This window comes from Jaculus jaculus, chromosome 8 (assembly GCF_020740685.1).
Source record: "Jaculus jaculus isolate mJacJac1 chromosome 8, mJacJac1.mat.Y.cur, whole genome shotgun sequence".
Classification (NCBI taxonomy): Eukaryota; Metazoa; Chordata; class Mammalia; order Rodentia; family Dipodidae; genus Jaculus; species Jaculus jaculus.
Window position 1 is genome coordinate 61,331,982 of NC_059109.1, and position 16,219 is coordinate 61,348,200.

The following is a 16,219-nucleotide window of genomic DNA, read 5'->3' on the forward strand; positions in this document are numbered from 1 at the left end:
TAGTGGAAGGCATTTATGAAGCCCTGAGAAACTTAGAGAGAATTGTGCCAACATCAAAGATTGAAAAGATACAGAGATGGGGATTCATATCACATTTCTACTGAAATTTCTTTTGGGTTAGTAAAAAAAATAGGTGAAGTACTAGATTGTTTTTAAACTCAATTTCATAGAGATGCCAACTGCAGATGCTATTTTAAGTATGGTATCCCTACCAAATATGCCAAAACTACTCCTTGGGCCTGAGCCTTTATTTTTGTTAAAACTGCTTAATTTTCATATCTTCACCTGGGAAGGACCATAGTTCACAATCACTGCCTTATTTCAGGGCTATGGCAAGTTTCCTGTTCCCTACTCTGATAGAGTATGAAGGGACTTTGATCATCGTGGTACCTCACAAAAGATTACATGAGGCAAATACATTGCTGCTACTAGTCTAAATGACGATGGTGAACACTGGGTAACAAGCACTTTTATGCATTGGTAAATATAGCATGCTGGAGGGCAGGAAATAAACACTGTTGCCAATGTCAACAGTTGGATTTGACAGAATTCCGGAAAGAAAATAAACAGCTTAAAAGGTTCAAACTGAAAATAACTTAAGCGATTGTATCCACACTATAGCAAACAAACAAGGGTTTATGAGATTCATAGGAACTAGCAGCCCTAACTAACCCTAGGCCTAAAGGGGAAAGTAAGTTGCCAGTGTTTTGGAGAACTTACAAGTGTGGAAGGATGGAGGAGGAGCATGTAGTAAGAGTGTGGTGGCTTTCCCCATAATCTTTGATGACATGTGTGTGGCCTCTTCTTCCTTTGTCTTTAGCTCCTCCACTGTCTGGCCAGTATTGGCTGGCTGTACCTGTCACATCTGGAGACGACAAAACTAATTGTAGTACCCATATAAGGATACTGGATACTTCACTGTAGAGTGAGCTGGGATGGCTGAGTTTTCTTTTCTTTTTTTTTTTTTCTTTTTTTGCTTTTTCAAGGTAGGGTCATACTCTACCCCAGACTGGCCTGAAATTCACTATATAGTCTCAGGGTGTACTTGAACTCACAGCAATCCTCCTACCTCTGCCTCCTGAGTGCTGGGATTAAGGGCATGCGCCACCACGCCCTGTCTGGGATGGCTGATTTTTTTGTTTTACGTTATAGCTAATTCTCAAAGAGTTCTAATGTGAACAAAATTTTATTAAAGCACATTCCATGTTACGGAGACATCCTTTTCAGAAGGAAGAGCCAACCGATGTGGCAGACATTGTTATCAATTTATTTAGATATTGCCATGGTAATCCCAACCTTCAGGCATCACTTCCTTGATAGGTTGTTAACATGGAGGCAAGAACACACTCCCTCTCCCCATTAGTCAGAGAATTAAACCTCACTGGAGGCTCAGATGACAGCTAGGATTTCTGAGCAGTGTTTTTCATTAAAGCAATGACATCATTTTAGTAGATGTTCTAATATCACACACTTAATGGGTTTCAGTACAATCACATATCTTTTTGATAAACTGACTCCTTTACCATTATGGAATTTCTCTTTTCCCATTCTTTTCGATATCACTATGTCTATTCCTCTTGTCTTTTTTTCTGGTTCTGATAGGAAGTTTATAATCATAGCCTTTTTTCCCTCTGACTACTTATTCCTTGTGTCATGGGTGTTTGAAAGTTTGTTCATTGCTGACGTGTTGTCTTTATCCTGCTTGTGTTTCATTGAGCTACTTTGATCTCTGGGTTTATAGTTTTCATAATTTGAAAAATTAAAGCCACTTGTTCTGTAAATATGTTTCTGTCCTACCCCCATGCGCCTAACAATACATATGTGGGAATGCTTAAAAAAGCATAACATGTCACAGGGGCCATCCAGAAATACCTTCTCAGCAGAAACCTCAAGCAATTATGTGGCTCCCCTCCTTTGTTTTTGCTCTCCAAAAATTATAGTTTTGCACTCTTGCCACTGAATATCTAAGAATCATTTCCCATATTGTGTTTAGTTACCGACTGTTTATGGCTAATTCTGGACTCTGTGTTTAAGAATCCAATTTCATCAACTCCTGTTTGACTCTGAGCAGAGTTAACTTCCTCTCTCATTGCTTTCCCATCTTTAAAATGCAAGGTCAATGAGAAAATCCCCAATTATGTGTAATGCATCTAAGGTGTGTAATGTATAGTAAATGGCCCTATGTCACATGTTACTCTTAGCCCAGTGAGTTTGTTGCAAGTAAAGTGATAAGTTAGGCTCTGTCCAGTTGCAGGGACAAAGTACGAGGTGCCTCCTCAGTACTCTATGGTGGGAGGGGGGGACATAGAAATACTGTGGAGCCTAGGATGCTTTGTTGATGTGGGAACCTGGCACACAGCTAGTTGGCAGACAAATTTGAGGGTTTATTTATTTATTTATTTATTTATTTATTTATTTATTTATTTATTCATTTTGAGGTAGGATCTCAGTCTAGCCCAGGCTGACCTGGAATTCACTGTGTAGTCTCAAGGTAGCCTCAAACTGTGGCAATCCTCTTACCTCTGCCTTCCAAGTGCTGGGATTAAAGGCATATGCCACCATGCCTAGCTGAAATGCACTTTTAAAAATTATTTATTTATTTGCAAGGACAGAGAGACAAGAGAGAATGGGCCTCTAGCCTCTGCAGATGAACTTCAGATATATGCAGCACATTGTACATCTGGTTTTATATGGGTACTGAGAAACTGAACCCTGGTCATTAGGCTTTGCAGGCATGGGCCTTACCTGCTGAGCCATCTCTCTAGCTCAAAATGCACTGCCATACTTTCTTTGTTTACAGTGATGCTCAAAGCCATATTTTATTCTTATCTCTAAAATGTTTATTATGGATACTAGCAAATGTGTCCATTTTTAAAAAAATTTTTTTAATTTATTTGAGAACGACAGAGAGAGAAATAGGCAGATAGAGAGAGAATGGGCACACCAGGGTCTCCAGCCACTAGAAACGAACTCCAGATGCGTGCGCCCCCATGTGCATCTGGTTAAAGTGGGTCCTAGGGAATCAAGTCTCGAACAGAGGTCCTTAGGCTTCACAGGCAAGCATTTAACCACTAAGCCATCTATCCAGCCCAAATGTATCCAATTTTTAACTTTTATTTTGTAAAACATATTTGTTGCTAGTGGTTTCTGTCTTGGTGCTTCCAGTTTCTTAGTACCTCATTTGAAGAATTGGAAAAGGTGCACACAAAAAGTAAAGCAGCAAGAACTTAATTAAAAGCAAAACAGTAGGACACTGCCAAGGGGGGGAGGGGAAAAGGGGAGGATATGGCTGAGTACAACATACTCAGGGCCTCGGGGTTATTTTTGTCCAGGTATTCTTTTTAAGGAATTCATGGAAAGGAGTCAGTTGCTAAAGGACCTTTTTGGGTGGTCCTCTATTTTGATTAATAGGCTTGAATTATTTAATCTTTCCTCTATTTATGTGCCTTCCATGGTGCATCTGATGGTAATCACATGTGTGCCCAGTTATACAAAGGCATAAGATGGTAAATAGAGGATTCAGTTTATGTTCCTGTGCATGCACCCAAATCCAGTCCAGACTGGGTAGCCCCCGTTGTTCCCAGCCAAGATATATCTAAGAACATATTTGGATAGAAACTAACCACAAAAGGTGAGTAATGAATGATTATTTGGATAGGATTAACATATTTTATTGTTTAGAGCAGAGTATAGTTGCAGCTTGATGCAAGTGGGGGAACCAGGTTGCCAACAGGTTGTTAAGTGCACTGTGATAAAAAGGTGTATTTACTACTAAAGGCAAGTGGTGTTCGTGTTCTTTTTAAAATATTTTTTACTGGGCTAGAGAGATAGCTTAGCAGTTAAGGCATTTCCCTGTGAAGCCTGAGGACCCAGAGTCAATTCCCCAGGACCCACATAAACACAAGGTGGCACATGCATCTGGAATTCATTTGCAGTGGCTAGAGGGCCTGGTGTGCCCATTCTGTCCTCTCTCTTCCTCTCTCTCTCTTTCTCTCTCTCAAATAAATACATAAAAAATATTTTTATATATTTACTTGAGAGAACAAGGGAAACAGAGAGATAGAGAGAGGGAGGAATAGTATGACACAGCAGGACCTCTTGCTACTGCAAATTATCTCCAGACACATGCATCACTTTGTGTGTCTGGCTTTACATGGGTATTGGGGACTCAAACCCAGGCCATGTGATTTTGCAAGCAAGTGCCTTTAACTGCAGAGCCTTCTCTTTGGCCTCACTTCTATTACTTTAAATATGTGCTCCTAGTTTTCAGATGCTAAAATATTCGGCCTAACTTTAGCCACAAATGAGTTTCCTGACTTTGGTCATATTTGCCCCTAATTGAGTGACTGTAGTACACACACACACACACACACACACACACACACACACACACACACACAAAAGTCTATGGAAGAAGGTTAATGTAATAATCATTATAATGTATATCTACATACCCCTTCAAAATGCTATTTCATTAATATAGTTTGTCTAAGCTTCATGTAACAGTCATAAGTATTTCTTTAGTTAATCCTTAAAATTGTTCAGTAGTAAAAGGTACTTATTTAACAAAAAAAAAAATGCTATTTCATTGAAAGCTGTGTTTCACTGTGGATCGAAGATCACATGTTTGACTTCAGGGAAGAAATGTCATAAGGTGTCTGATCAAAGAACCTGCAGAGATGCTATTCTCTGGGATGATCATCCACTTCTTAGAGCTATTGGATTCAGTGACATGGATGCTGTTTTTAGAACTTGAACAGATTTGGAATCAGATGCACTGAAGTGTTTGCCTAAATCCTTATGAGCTTAGTTATTCTCTTCTCCAGCAAAAGACACTCCTTCACATAGACATACAGTGCCTAACCCCAAATCCTTATGAGCTTAGTTATTCTTTTCTTTGGCAAAAATACTCCTTCATATACAATGTCCAAATACCTCCTTCATGTATATTTCAGATGCAGTTACTTTCTCATTGCTTGGTCAAAACACCTGGCCAGACGCAGCCTATGGGAAGCAAGGATTGATTTGAGCTTACAGTTTTGAGAGGTTTCATCACTGTGGGGGAAAAGCATGGCTGAGCAGGAAGCTGGCTCATGGCATTACATATCAGCAGCAGGAATCAGCCAGAATGAATGAGCTAGTGAACACCCAGTAGGGGTAAATTAACAAACCTCAATGTCCTTCCCTAATGACACACCTGCCCCAGCAAGGCTCCACCTCCCCAAGGCTTCACCAGCTGGGTAATGAGTGAAGCTTAATCACAAACACTTGAGGCTATGGGGCACCTTATATTCAGATTACAATTTCTTGAAATAAGGGCTTATTTGCATACCCACAAAATTCTTATCCCCACAGCCCAGAAAATATTTCCCAGAAGAAAACTATTTATTTGAGAGCAACAGAGAGAGTGAAAGAGGCAGAAAGAAAGAGAGAATGGACATACCAGGGCCTCCAGCCACTACAAATGAACTCCAGACACGTGTGCCCCCTTGTACATCTGACTAATGTGGGTCCTGGGGAATTGAGCCTCGAACCGGTGTCCTTAGGCTTCATTGGCAAGCACCTAACCGCTAAGCCATCTCTCTAGTCCAAGAAAACAATTTTTAAATAGTTTATTAATTTATTTGAGAGAAGGAAAGAGAGAGAGATAATATGGGTATACCAAGGCCTCTAGCCACTGCAAAGGAACTCTAAATGCATGCATCACCTTGTGCATCTGGCTTACGAGGGTACTGGGGAATTGAACTTGGGTTCTTAGCACCTTAGCCACTAAGCCATCTATCTCTCCTTATCTAGAAAACAATTTTGAATCCAGCTCAATATCAGTCATAGACACAGAGAGGTTTTATAACTTCAAGGTTAAGCAATTATTAAGGTTTACAGCCAGAAACTGAGCTCAGCTATCACAGCTATGAGCTCTCCATGCCCTGGCTATGAGCTTAAAGATTCACACTTACTGCTTGATGTCTTACCCTTCACGTTCCCACCTGTGGATTGGCAATAATGGCCTTCTCTAAGGAGCATAAAAATGTTTTCTAGGAATTGGATTTTCATCTAACCTTTGCCACTGAGTATGTTGGAAATATTGAAATCCTCCTGGGTTTCAATTCCATTAACTATAAAAAGAGCAGGTAGGTGGGAAGATGAATTCAAGAGCCCTGCCAACTCATTGAAGTTAAAACATTATTTTAGGGGCTGGAGAAATGGCTTAGTGGTTAAGGTGCTTGCCTGCAAAGACCAAGGACTACGGTTTGATTCTCCAGGATGCACAAAGTGGTGCATGCATCTGCAATTTGTTTGCAGTGGCTGGAGGTCCTAGTGTGCCCATTCACTCATTCTTTCTATCTCCATCTACTTCTCTCTCTCAAATAAATAAATAAATAAATAAATAAATAAATAAATAAATAAATAAATAAATAAATATTTTAGGTGTTCAAACAACATTCCATTCATTTTATGGCTAGGATATGTTCCTTGGAGATCTCCAAGCTGCTATAGGCTACTCTCCAGTTATTCCCACTAACTGACTTACCTTCTACCGAGCCTCACCTCCCTCCTATTGGTCCTTGCCCATCATTTCTCTCCCCTTGTGTTCTAGTGAGAAGAATTAGATGCTGGGATGGATTGACAAGATAGGTTGTCAGAATTCAACTCACTTAGCTAATTTGGCTTCATGGTATCATTTACCACCATGAGAGCATGGCACTGTAGTGTTGTCTAACAGACAGAAACTAGCCATGAGACTATACTTCTTCCAGAGCCATGTTTTAGATGTGTCTAATTATGTAAATAAGCATATGTCCTCCCTACAACTCTTAACAGTGCCACTTTCTATTAGCCACACCTAGATTTCTGTCTATCAGCCTGTAAGGACATGTTTGGATAACATTACAAAAGATGACCTGTCTCATAATCACAGTTGAAAACACTGTCACCTCTTTGAAGTCATTCTAAGTATGATGGATTGCCTTAGAAACTACAGCATAGCTAAAAGTTATTCACTTCCATCTTGAGTAGTTATTTGACCTCTTATTTTTGGTGAATATTGCTTTCAAGTGAGGGGTTGTTAGGATGAGAAAATTAGAGAAGAAAGCCTGAAGAGCACTGTAATGTTGTTTCTTAAGGACTCTTATGCAGGTATGCCTGTATTACATTTTATTTATATTTACAAACATCTCCTTGGAAATACATTCATGATTTTTTTCTTTGGATAACTAAGGACAATGCTTATTGAATAAGGTGACTTTTTAGTGTAGCTCTTGTGGATGGTATGAGTTAATAGATGGGTGCACAATGAGTTTTTACTTGAATTTTCAAAACTTATGTATTAAATGATTGTTTTTAGTACAAATGAAAATCTAAAATTATGGTGATCTTTAATTCCTTACCTGAAAATTTTTGTGGTTTAAAGTTTTTGATAGTTATAATACTTCTGATGGGGCCAATAATAGAGAGTATGAGATAACTGTTTCAACAAATAGATTCAAAATCTCAATGGCCTACAACAGATATTTATTGTTCTCTCTCACTGACAAGGAGTTGGCTTTTAGTTCACTTGAGCTGGCTGCAGGATGGGGTTCGGGTATGGTGTATGAGTGTTATCCCAAGCTCTGCAGGGCATGTTTATTTCATGGTAATAGTAGAAGTATGAAGTAAGGCATAAAAACATATATCCAACCTATGATCTTGTTTCAGAATTGGGCACTATAACATTGTCCATATTCAGTTGGCCAAATCAACACCTATGGGGCAGGGGAAATATGAAACATTGAGTTACAGAAACGGAAGTAAAGGTCTTTTATGCAAAATGATTCTTTAGGGAGGGGGGGAAGAAGTGGGACACATCCCACAAGTAGAAAGACTACATTTTGAGAGATGGGTTGTGAACACCACATCCATTGTCAATAGCATATTACCTTTTCTCTCTGTCTACTTCCATTGTTTTGATAATTGACAACACCCGCCCCCAGGCTGATGTTATAGGCTAGCATCAGGAAGTACAGCTCGTCCTGTCCTGTGAATGGTTGGGGAAAGCACAGATTTTCACAGTGATCTCAAGGTAAGTCTCCTATCTTTTGTGTATCTGTGCTGTATGTTGTATTAACTGTGACCAGCTGTAGAATTAACCTGTGTGTTTGTGTTGTGACAATCAAGGTGTTGGCATGTATAAATACTGAATATTAGAATCATAATGTAGACATTAAAGGGAAAGACACATGATTAAACTGAGAAGACTTTCAGTGTTTAGTCAGTGAAAATCCACCAACCTGAAAATATGGCTGTGTCCGAAATTAAATAATAGTTAACAGTTTTTATACATTTATCTAATTTCAGGTAATTTTTCTCTTTTTGGTTGTTTACTAAGATCAAGAGAATAGTATGAACATAATATATTTTCACAAATATAAAAGTATACATTATTTTTGACAAAACATTTGTGTTTGTGTTATTTAAACTATTTACAAATTATAAATGTAGCAGGACTTTTTGGAAAGATAAATTTGTCTTCTGTTCATAGTTTGTCAAACTTTTGAAAATAATCATTTTATGTTTCCTTGTCTGCCCTTTGTCCTTTCTGTTCCAGTGACCTTAGTAAGAATAATCATATGTCATGGTTGTATCTTCATGTTTCCCGATAGGATTATTGTCTGGTTAGATAGAAGGCAATGGAAATTGGTTCTTTAAAACTAAAACCATCTCCAGAATGAAATTAATTTTCATTGTTTCTACTTATTCTTTCTGTTGTTTTTTCTTTGTATTGAGAGTGAGTTGGAAGGTATGCTTTGCCTCATTAATGCAGTGTTAGTCAGACACTGCATGTATGTGGTATATGTGCATGTGTGTGCTCATGCACCTACATGCATATATGCTTTATCTGGGGACACCAAGGTCTTTATGTTATGTGAATTTACATCTGTCTTACTTAATGAATAAATGTTGTCTAACCAGACAGTATGCCTCTTATGATAAGGATGTCTTACCATGGGTGTTGTATATTGTGTTTTGTGATATATTTTGTATTATGTATTGCTTTATTAGTCAATGTAAGCTTCATTCAAAGCCAGAATTTAGTCCAAAATGAAAATTGGAGGGACTTAAAGTATGGGATCTAGTTAGTACTTGCACATTATGAAAGTGAGATAATATGGTGAATGCACCCCATAAATTTGGAAATGTTTGTTTTCTCTTTTCATACCAAACATGGACAAAATTATTCTAGGAGGAGGATTGAGCCATATTCATGCCAGCTAAAGGGGCCTGGGCTTAATTTTTTCATCTATTAAAATACATCCAGTGCTAACTTCCTCATAGGCACACGTAGGATGAAGTGGAGCCATTTTATAGTAGAACCCTCCCTGAAGTACTGTTGCTTGTTAGTCTTTTCCAGTTCTATTGGAGCAGAAGTGGGGACACTCCACAGCACACTAAACCCTATAGGAAAGCCTGAGAGAAAGCTTTCTGGAGATAGTCAACACTCTTGTGTTTGAAGAATGACTACTGGGTTCTCTTTTTTTCTCACTGGCCACAAGAAAGTATTTTTTGGACTGTATTCCAGGAGGAAACTGTAGAAATACTGTGACCTGCGTGGCTTTCACTTGGAAGTGTGATTGAAAATCAGTGAGCCCCACAAGCAAACAAGAAGCAAACCTTAGCTTGTTCTCAAATTCTCTTTCTTTTAAAATGCAACGCTAACATAAAGGAGAAGCATGTTATCTCATAGTCTTACTCTATGCTGAATTACTCAGCTCAAGTTACTTATAGGTCAAGTTTTATGCGTGGTGAAGGCCACTGATGACTTTGGATCACTGCCAGAGAGACTCTTTTACACAGCTTATGTGTAATAAACACCCTCTCATATGTCCAACTGTGCTCCCTCTTGCAAAAGCACACTAAGCCTAAACGTTTACCATCCACCTATTTGCTTAACATTTTGCCAAGTTCCTGAAAATTAGTAGAAAATTAGAAGAGAACTAAGAATTTGAGTGCCAGATGAGACTTGTCTAGACTTGATCTAATCTAGCATTTTCTAAATTGTGCTCTTGTAAAACATTATTTGGGCTTGCAGCATGTAAAGCACATGTCCCTTTAAATGAATCCTGTGGCCAAATAAGTTTTGAAAATCCCATTTCACAGAATAATTCTTTTGGCTAAAGGATGTCTCAAGATCTTCAAGATGTTGATGTAAAAATACGTGGCTCGGGCTGGAGAGATGGCTTAGCGGTTAAGCGCTTGCCTGTGAAGCCTAAGGACCCCGGTTCGAGGTTCAGTTCCCCAGGTCCCACGTTAGCCAGATGCACAAGGGGGCGCACGCATCTGGAGTTCGTTTGCAGAGGCTGGAAGCCCTGGCACGCCCATTCTCTCTCTCTCCCTCTGTCTTTCTGTCTGTGTCTGTCGCTCTCAAAAAAATTAAAAAAAAAAAAACGTGGCTCTTCGAGGGATAAATAAACATGCAGCTTCTCTGACCACGATATCCTTTTATTACAGACACAGGCTGCTGTGTCAGGTAGGGGCCTTGTAAAACAGTCAAGTCTCTAATAGGATGACCTGGGTTAAGTGCCTGAGTTCAAATTCTGGCTTTATTATTTACTGAGTTTTTGATATTCAGCAAATTGCTCACTTGTGTTTCTGTTTTCTTTTTGAAAATGGGAGCACCAATGTCACCTCACTGTAGATTATTCTAAAATTTGAAGAGCAGGGCTAAGGACAGTGAGCCAACTGACAGAGTTATAATATTGAGTCTGGCATCCTCAGTTTTTAGTTCAGTTAAGAATAAGATGGCCTCATATCCTCAGATAAAAATGAGTACACAGGTTACTTGAGCAACATTCACTCATCAGCACACTGTACACGTGTATACCGTGCTTGATGATTCTGCCTCCAAACAATGATGAAAGAAGGCACTCTTTCTGTTCCTGAGAAACAGAGGAACTGGTAATAGCATTTAGTCATAGAGCCCAGAGCCTCAGCCCCCTGACTGCTGTTCCCCAGCTCTCCCCACTCTACTCTGAATGAGCATGAACTATATAGCTTAGGTTGGTAAGCAAGATTCAGAGCATGGAGGACAGCCAGTAGTTGGAGATGAGGGTACATAACTTATAATCCAGAAAAAGTAATTGGAAGAAACAAACTCTAAAAATATAACTTTAAAAGTTACTTGAGACAGTATGGAGGTCCCCCTAGAGATTCCCACATGTGCTGTGCCATTTCGTTTCTGCTAACATGTCATTGGTGATCTGAACTTCTTTATGCTTGCCTAGGCGTCTCTTCAGAGGGCTTTCCCTGGGATGGCTTCAGTGAGCAGACAACAAAGGACCTTCCCAACAAGGATGGAGGTTCTTGGGTCCTGGGCTACAGAGCTGGACCACCCTGTCCATTTCTGCTCCGTGAGGAAAGAGAAAAGTCAAACAGAAGTGAATTGTACTTGGATCTCAATGTAAGTGTAAATCTCTGTGCTAATGCTACAGTTTTTTTTTTTATTGGCAGCAGTGGCTCATTAATATGAATTGAATATAAAACAGTTGAAGCTGAATTTTGCATGTGGATCATTGTTTAGGAAAAGTCATCGCAGAGCTGAGCATTGTGGCTCACTCCTATAAAATTCCAGCACCCAAGAGGCTGAGGCCAGCCTGAGCTACATAGTGAGTTCCAGGTCAGAGTGGGTTAGAATAAGACTCTGCTTCCAAAAATAATAATAATAATTACTGGTTTGTAGAAAACCAAGACATATATTTTGGTGATCTTCAATCTGTACACTAGAAAGGGACCATGTTTATAATTCACCTGAGTGTTTTCAGAGTGCTCTGTCACATTAGTTTGTCTGCTCAGACCTCCCTGTGGGAAACCCATTTGTTGTTAGTTAATATCATTTTACTAAAAATGTATGCATAACAAATGTTACATGTCTAATATATTCTGCATTCTCCAGTGAAATTCAAGTAACTTGTCTTGTACATCTATGACTCAGATCATCTCTAGTAACTCAAATTACAAGTGAATGGGTTGGCAGGAAATCTGCCAGATCTGGGATGATCCTTTTAAAAGCGGAGCCTTCTCTTCTTTTTCATTCATTCATTCATTGACACAGAAACGTTGATTCCCAACCCAAAGTATCAGGCTGGAATTTAGCTGCTTCCACATTTAGATGACCTGGTAGGACTGGCCCAACCATGACATTTCTTACCACCCTGCTTTCTCCATGGTTTCCTGTCACAGCGTTTGTGGTGGTGGGGAGGGAGAGGGGCAGGCATTAAAATGCAAAGAGCAATTTTTCTTTTTAGCCATTAACTAGAATGCCTACTAAAAAATCTCATGTTTCCCATGCATTCCTTTCCAACCTGAAACTTTGTGTGTAGTGGATGTGTCTTGGACTCCTAATTGTGTAGGTGATGACAGGGATTTTCATCTGGTTCGGGTAGGCCTGTCATGTGTATGTGATCAGTAACAAACAGTCACAGCTGCCACATGTTACTTTAGAAAGACATTTACATCCAGTTTTATAAGAAGATGCTTGGAATGAATGGAAACAAACTGACGATTAATGTGAGGTTTGATCAAGTTCTGTTCCCTAGCTAAAACGTAGTCCGCTACGTGTTCACCTGCAGTGTAACAGTGACATCTATTGGTGAGTCGTTTCAAGTTGAGCAGGCTGCAAACCCGACTGGTCTGAGAATAACAGAGAATCAGGGCTGAAATGGATTCTGAAGGGCTACATTGTTTTTTTTTTCCTTATGTGTTTTTGTTGTTGGTTTTGTTTTGTTAGAAATAGGCTAAACTAGCCGGGAGAGGTGGTGCATGCCTTTAATCCCAGCACTCAAGCGGCAGAGGCAGGAGGATCACTATGAGTTCAAGGCCACCTTGAGACTACTTAGTTAAAGCAAAGCTCTACCTCCAAAAAACAAAACAAACAAAAAAAAAAAGAAAGAAAAAAGAAAGGGAAAAGGAAAATACATAGGTTAAACTATGGAATTCTGCTTTTCTTCTCTGTGAATGCAATTCTTTTTTTACTCAATTTATTACAATTACAAAAACCATATATAATCCTCATTTAAAAATAAAATGTTTTTTTTTCTCTCTCTCCTTTGCAAATAAATAATTGAAATTTTTTAAAGGGGCTGGAGAGATGGCTCAGTGTTTAAAGTGCTTGCTTACAAAGTCTGACGACTTGAGTTTGATTCCCCATTACCCACCTAAACCAGATGGATAAAGTGGCACATGCGTCTTGAGTTTGTTTGCAGTGGCAGGAAGCCCTGGCCCATACTCATTCCTATTCTCTCCCCCTTTTCTTGCAAATAAATAAATAACTCTTTTCAAAAATTGAAATGTATGAGTATACTGGGGGACAGGAAATAATACATGGTCTCAGTAGCAAGGACCTTAAAACTATGGAACTTTAACATATTTTCTTTATGTTTTTCACTATGCATGACTTAGTTTCAATGAGGGATTTTTTTAAACATATGAACATTCTAGATTTGATGGCCTATTTTCTTTTCTTTTAAGCCAGTTACTCTTATACTATTTATATTGTTTCAAAATTTATATTGATATATTAAATTATTGAATAACATTAATAGTATGTCTAAACATATTCAATTTTATTAGATTTTGAAGTTGTTTTCAGTTTGGGAATAGTATTAGTATTTGGAAATAAATCGCATGACCACACATAGCATTTTTTCTATAGCTGTCCCCCAATATTTAGAATTATTTGCTTATGATAAATGTCTGAAAACAAATTATTTTCTATAAACATTTTTAGGCTTTTGGAACATAACATTACATAAAAGAGATCTGCTTCCTGAACTAACCTTTTAAGAGTATATATGAATATATACATACACAAAGTTATGTTTATTTTATATAAGCATATCTATGTCAGCAAATAATAAAAAATAAAAATATATTTACATGTTTCTGAGTTTTTCTTTAGTTATAAATTTTCAAGCCAGAGTAGTGTCCTTCAATTATTAACTAGACCAGCAGCACTTTGGGTGTGTGCGTCCTTCCTCACTTTCATGTCCTTTCTTCTTTAGGCAGTGTGTTTTAACTCTTACATGTTTAATATTGCTATTCCAAATGAGATTTCCACTAAAAAGATCCTGCTGACTTAGAAAGTGTGTGCATCCTGTTAGAGACAAACATAGCAGTTTTCAAGGACATCTTTTCTGATTGGTGGGGGTGAGGGCTGAATGCCATGTTAGTCAGCTTTCCATTACTATAACAAAAATACTTGATAAGTGAGTTTAAATTAGGAGAAGTTTATTTGGGGCTGTGGTTGCAGAGATTTCAGTCCATGCTCAGCTGCTCCATTGCTTTTAGCTGTGTCAGTGAGGAGCACTAGCAGGGAAAATGGTGGAGTGAAGCCGCTCAGCTCCTGGCAATGAGACAAAAGGGTGGAGGAAGGGAAGAGAGGTGTGTGGGCACTCCCCCAATGACCTACTTCCTTCAACTAGGCCCTGACTCCTAAAGTTTTTGCTACTGCCTACTAGCCTATTAAGCTGTGAATCCATTGAGCCCTCATGGTCCAGTCACCTTCCAAACGCCCACCTCTTAGCACTGCTGCATTGGGGTCTAAGATATCAAATTATGAGCTTCTGGGAAGGGGGATATTTCAGATATAAGCCATAATAAAATATAAGATCAGGAAGGAAAATATTACTGGACAATAATTTTATCAACCTTACATATTGAACCACTGTTACTCTGCTTTCAACTCTAGACATGATTTCCAGTGTCACTATCAGGAAGTAACTGTCCTAAGCTTTTTCCTACAGCAGTGTTGACTCTCAACAGTATGTAGGGTTGGCAGCTGAAACATCTAGTAACTTATGGGACTTTGGCACCCACAAACCAGAATGGACCCTGATATGAAGCTAGGATTTTATAGAGTCCCTCAATCAGCTGTGCATTTATCTTTTAGTTACTAAAAGGATGCTGAGGAAACTCAGAGCAGGATCAAATTATCCAACTAAAGAAGCAAAGGGGAAAATATCTCCTATTCTATGACTTGACAACACTTTTGACACCAAGAATGTAGGTTTCCACAAGTAATTCTCTGTGGACATCAGCTAGGATCTACAATTCATTCAGATCCCAGTGGTTGTGGGCTCCATCCCACAAGACGGCTCCATTTCAAAAGGCAGTGAGAAATATTTGGGGTTTTTAGGCTACACACTGCTTCTGTCTGCCATGGATACAAATCAGAAATTACCATGATTCCCTCATTGGGTTCAACAATTTGCTAGCATAGCTTATTAATTAGTATTATGGATTTATTATAACGGACATTTTAAAGGAATCAAATGAATATTTAGTTGAAGTGATATACAGTGTGGGGTCTGGAAGGGGCCTGAGTACAAGGGGCATCTTTCCCTATGAAGACAGAACTCCTTTGTGTAAGGATTTTTAGAGGCCTCAATACCTATATGTAATTCATTAATTCCTTAGTCATTGCTAATTAACTCCACCTCCAGCCCTGTCCCCCACCCTACCTGTGGTAAGGGGATGGGGCTGCAACTTCCAGCCCTTTAGTTACATGGTTGGTTTTTGTGCTATCCACATCCTATCTTTAGGAGTTTTCCAAATATCACCTCATCAATATAATCTCAGGTGTGGTTGAAAGAGACATATTATGAATAATAAGAAGGTGCTTGTTTCATTTTTATTTCTCCTGAGCTGTTTTCAGAGCTGGGGCTAAACCCTAAATATGATCTCCTGGCATCTTATCATTTATATGAGTTTTTTAAACTTTATTATTTATTTATTTGAAAAAGAGAGAGAAAGAAAGAGGCAGAGAGAGAGAAAGAGGCAGAGAGAGGGAGAGAGAGAATGGGCACGCTAGGGCCTCCAGCCACTGCAAACAAACTCCAGACGCATGCACCCCCTTGTGCATTTGGCTTATGTGGGTCCTGGGGAATTGAACCGAGGTCCTTTGACTTTGAAGGCAAATGCCTTAACCACTAAGCCATCTCTCCAGCCCTTATCTGAGTGTTTTAAACAGAGTTTTAAGAGCTGTGCCAGGAGCTAGAGGTAATGACTATGCATACACGCACACACACCCATACACACATTGTATAACACAGTATGGCACAGTTAGTTTGAATTTCTCTAAGTAACTAGCAAAGCAGCCCTGTGGATGTGTTCAGAGTCTGTGCTTAGGTGATTACCATGTATTTCTGCTTCCAGGACCATCCTGGTCAATCAGTGACGCTCTTAAGTG

General features: G+C 39.0%; 1 protein-coding gene across 3 annotated transcripts in view; it reads left to right on the forward strand.

The window, feature by feature from the left end:
• The window catches only part of Fmn1 (formin 1), a 434,422-nt gene that overhangs the window by 96,653 nt on the left and 321,550 nt on the right, over nt 1–16,219 (forward strand). For all 3 annotated transcript variants that reach the window (XM_045156457.1, XM_045156456.1, XM_004669715.2), the window contains one exon: nt 11,259–11,434. In XM_045156457.1, coding sequence (XP_045012392.1) covers nt 11,259–11,434 — 176 coding nt within the window. The remainder of the gene's footprint in view (nt 1–11,258; nt 11,435–16,219) is intronic.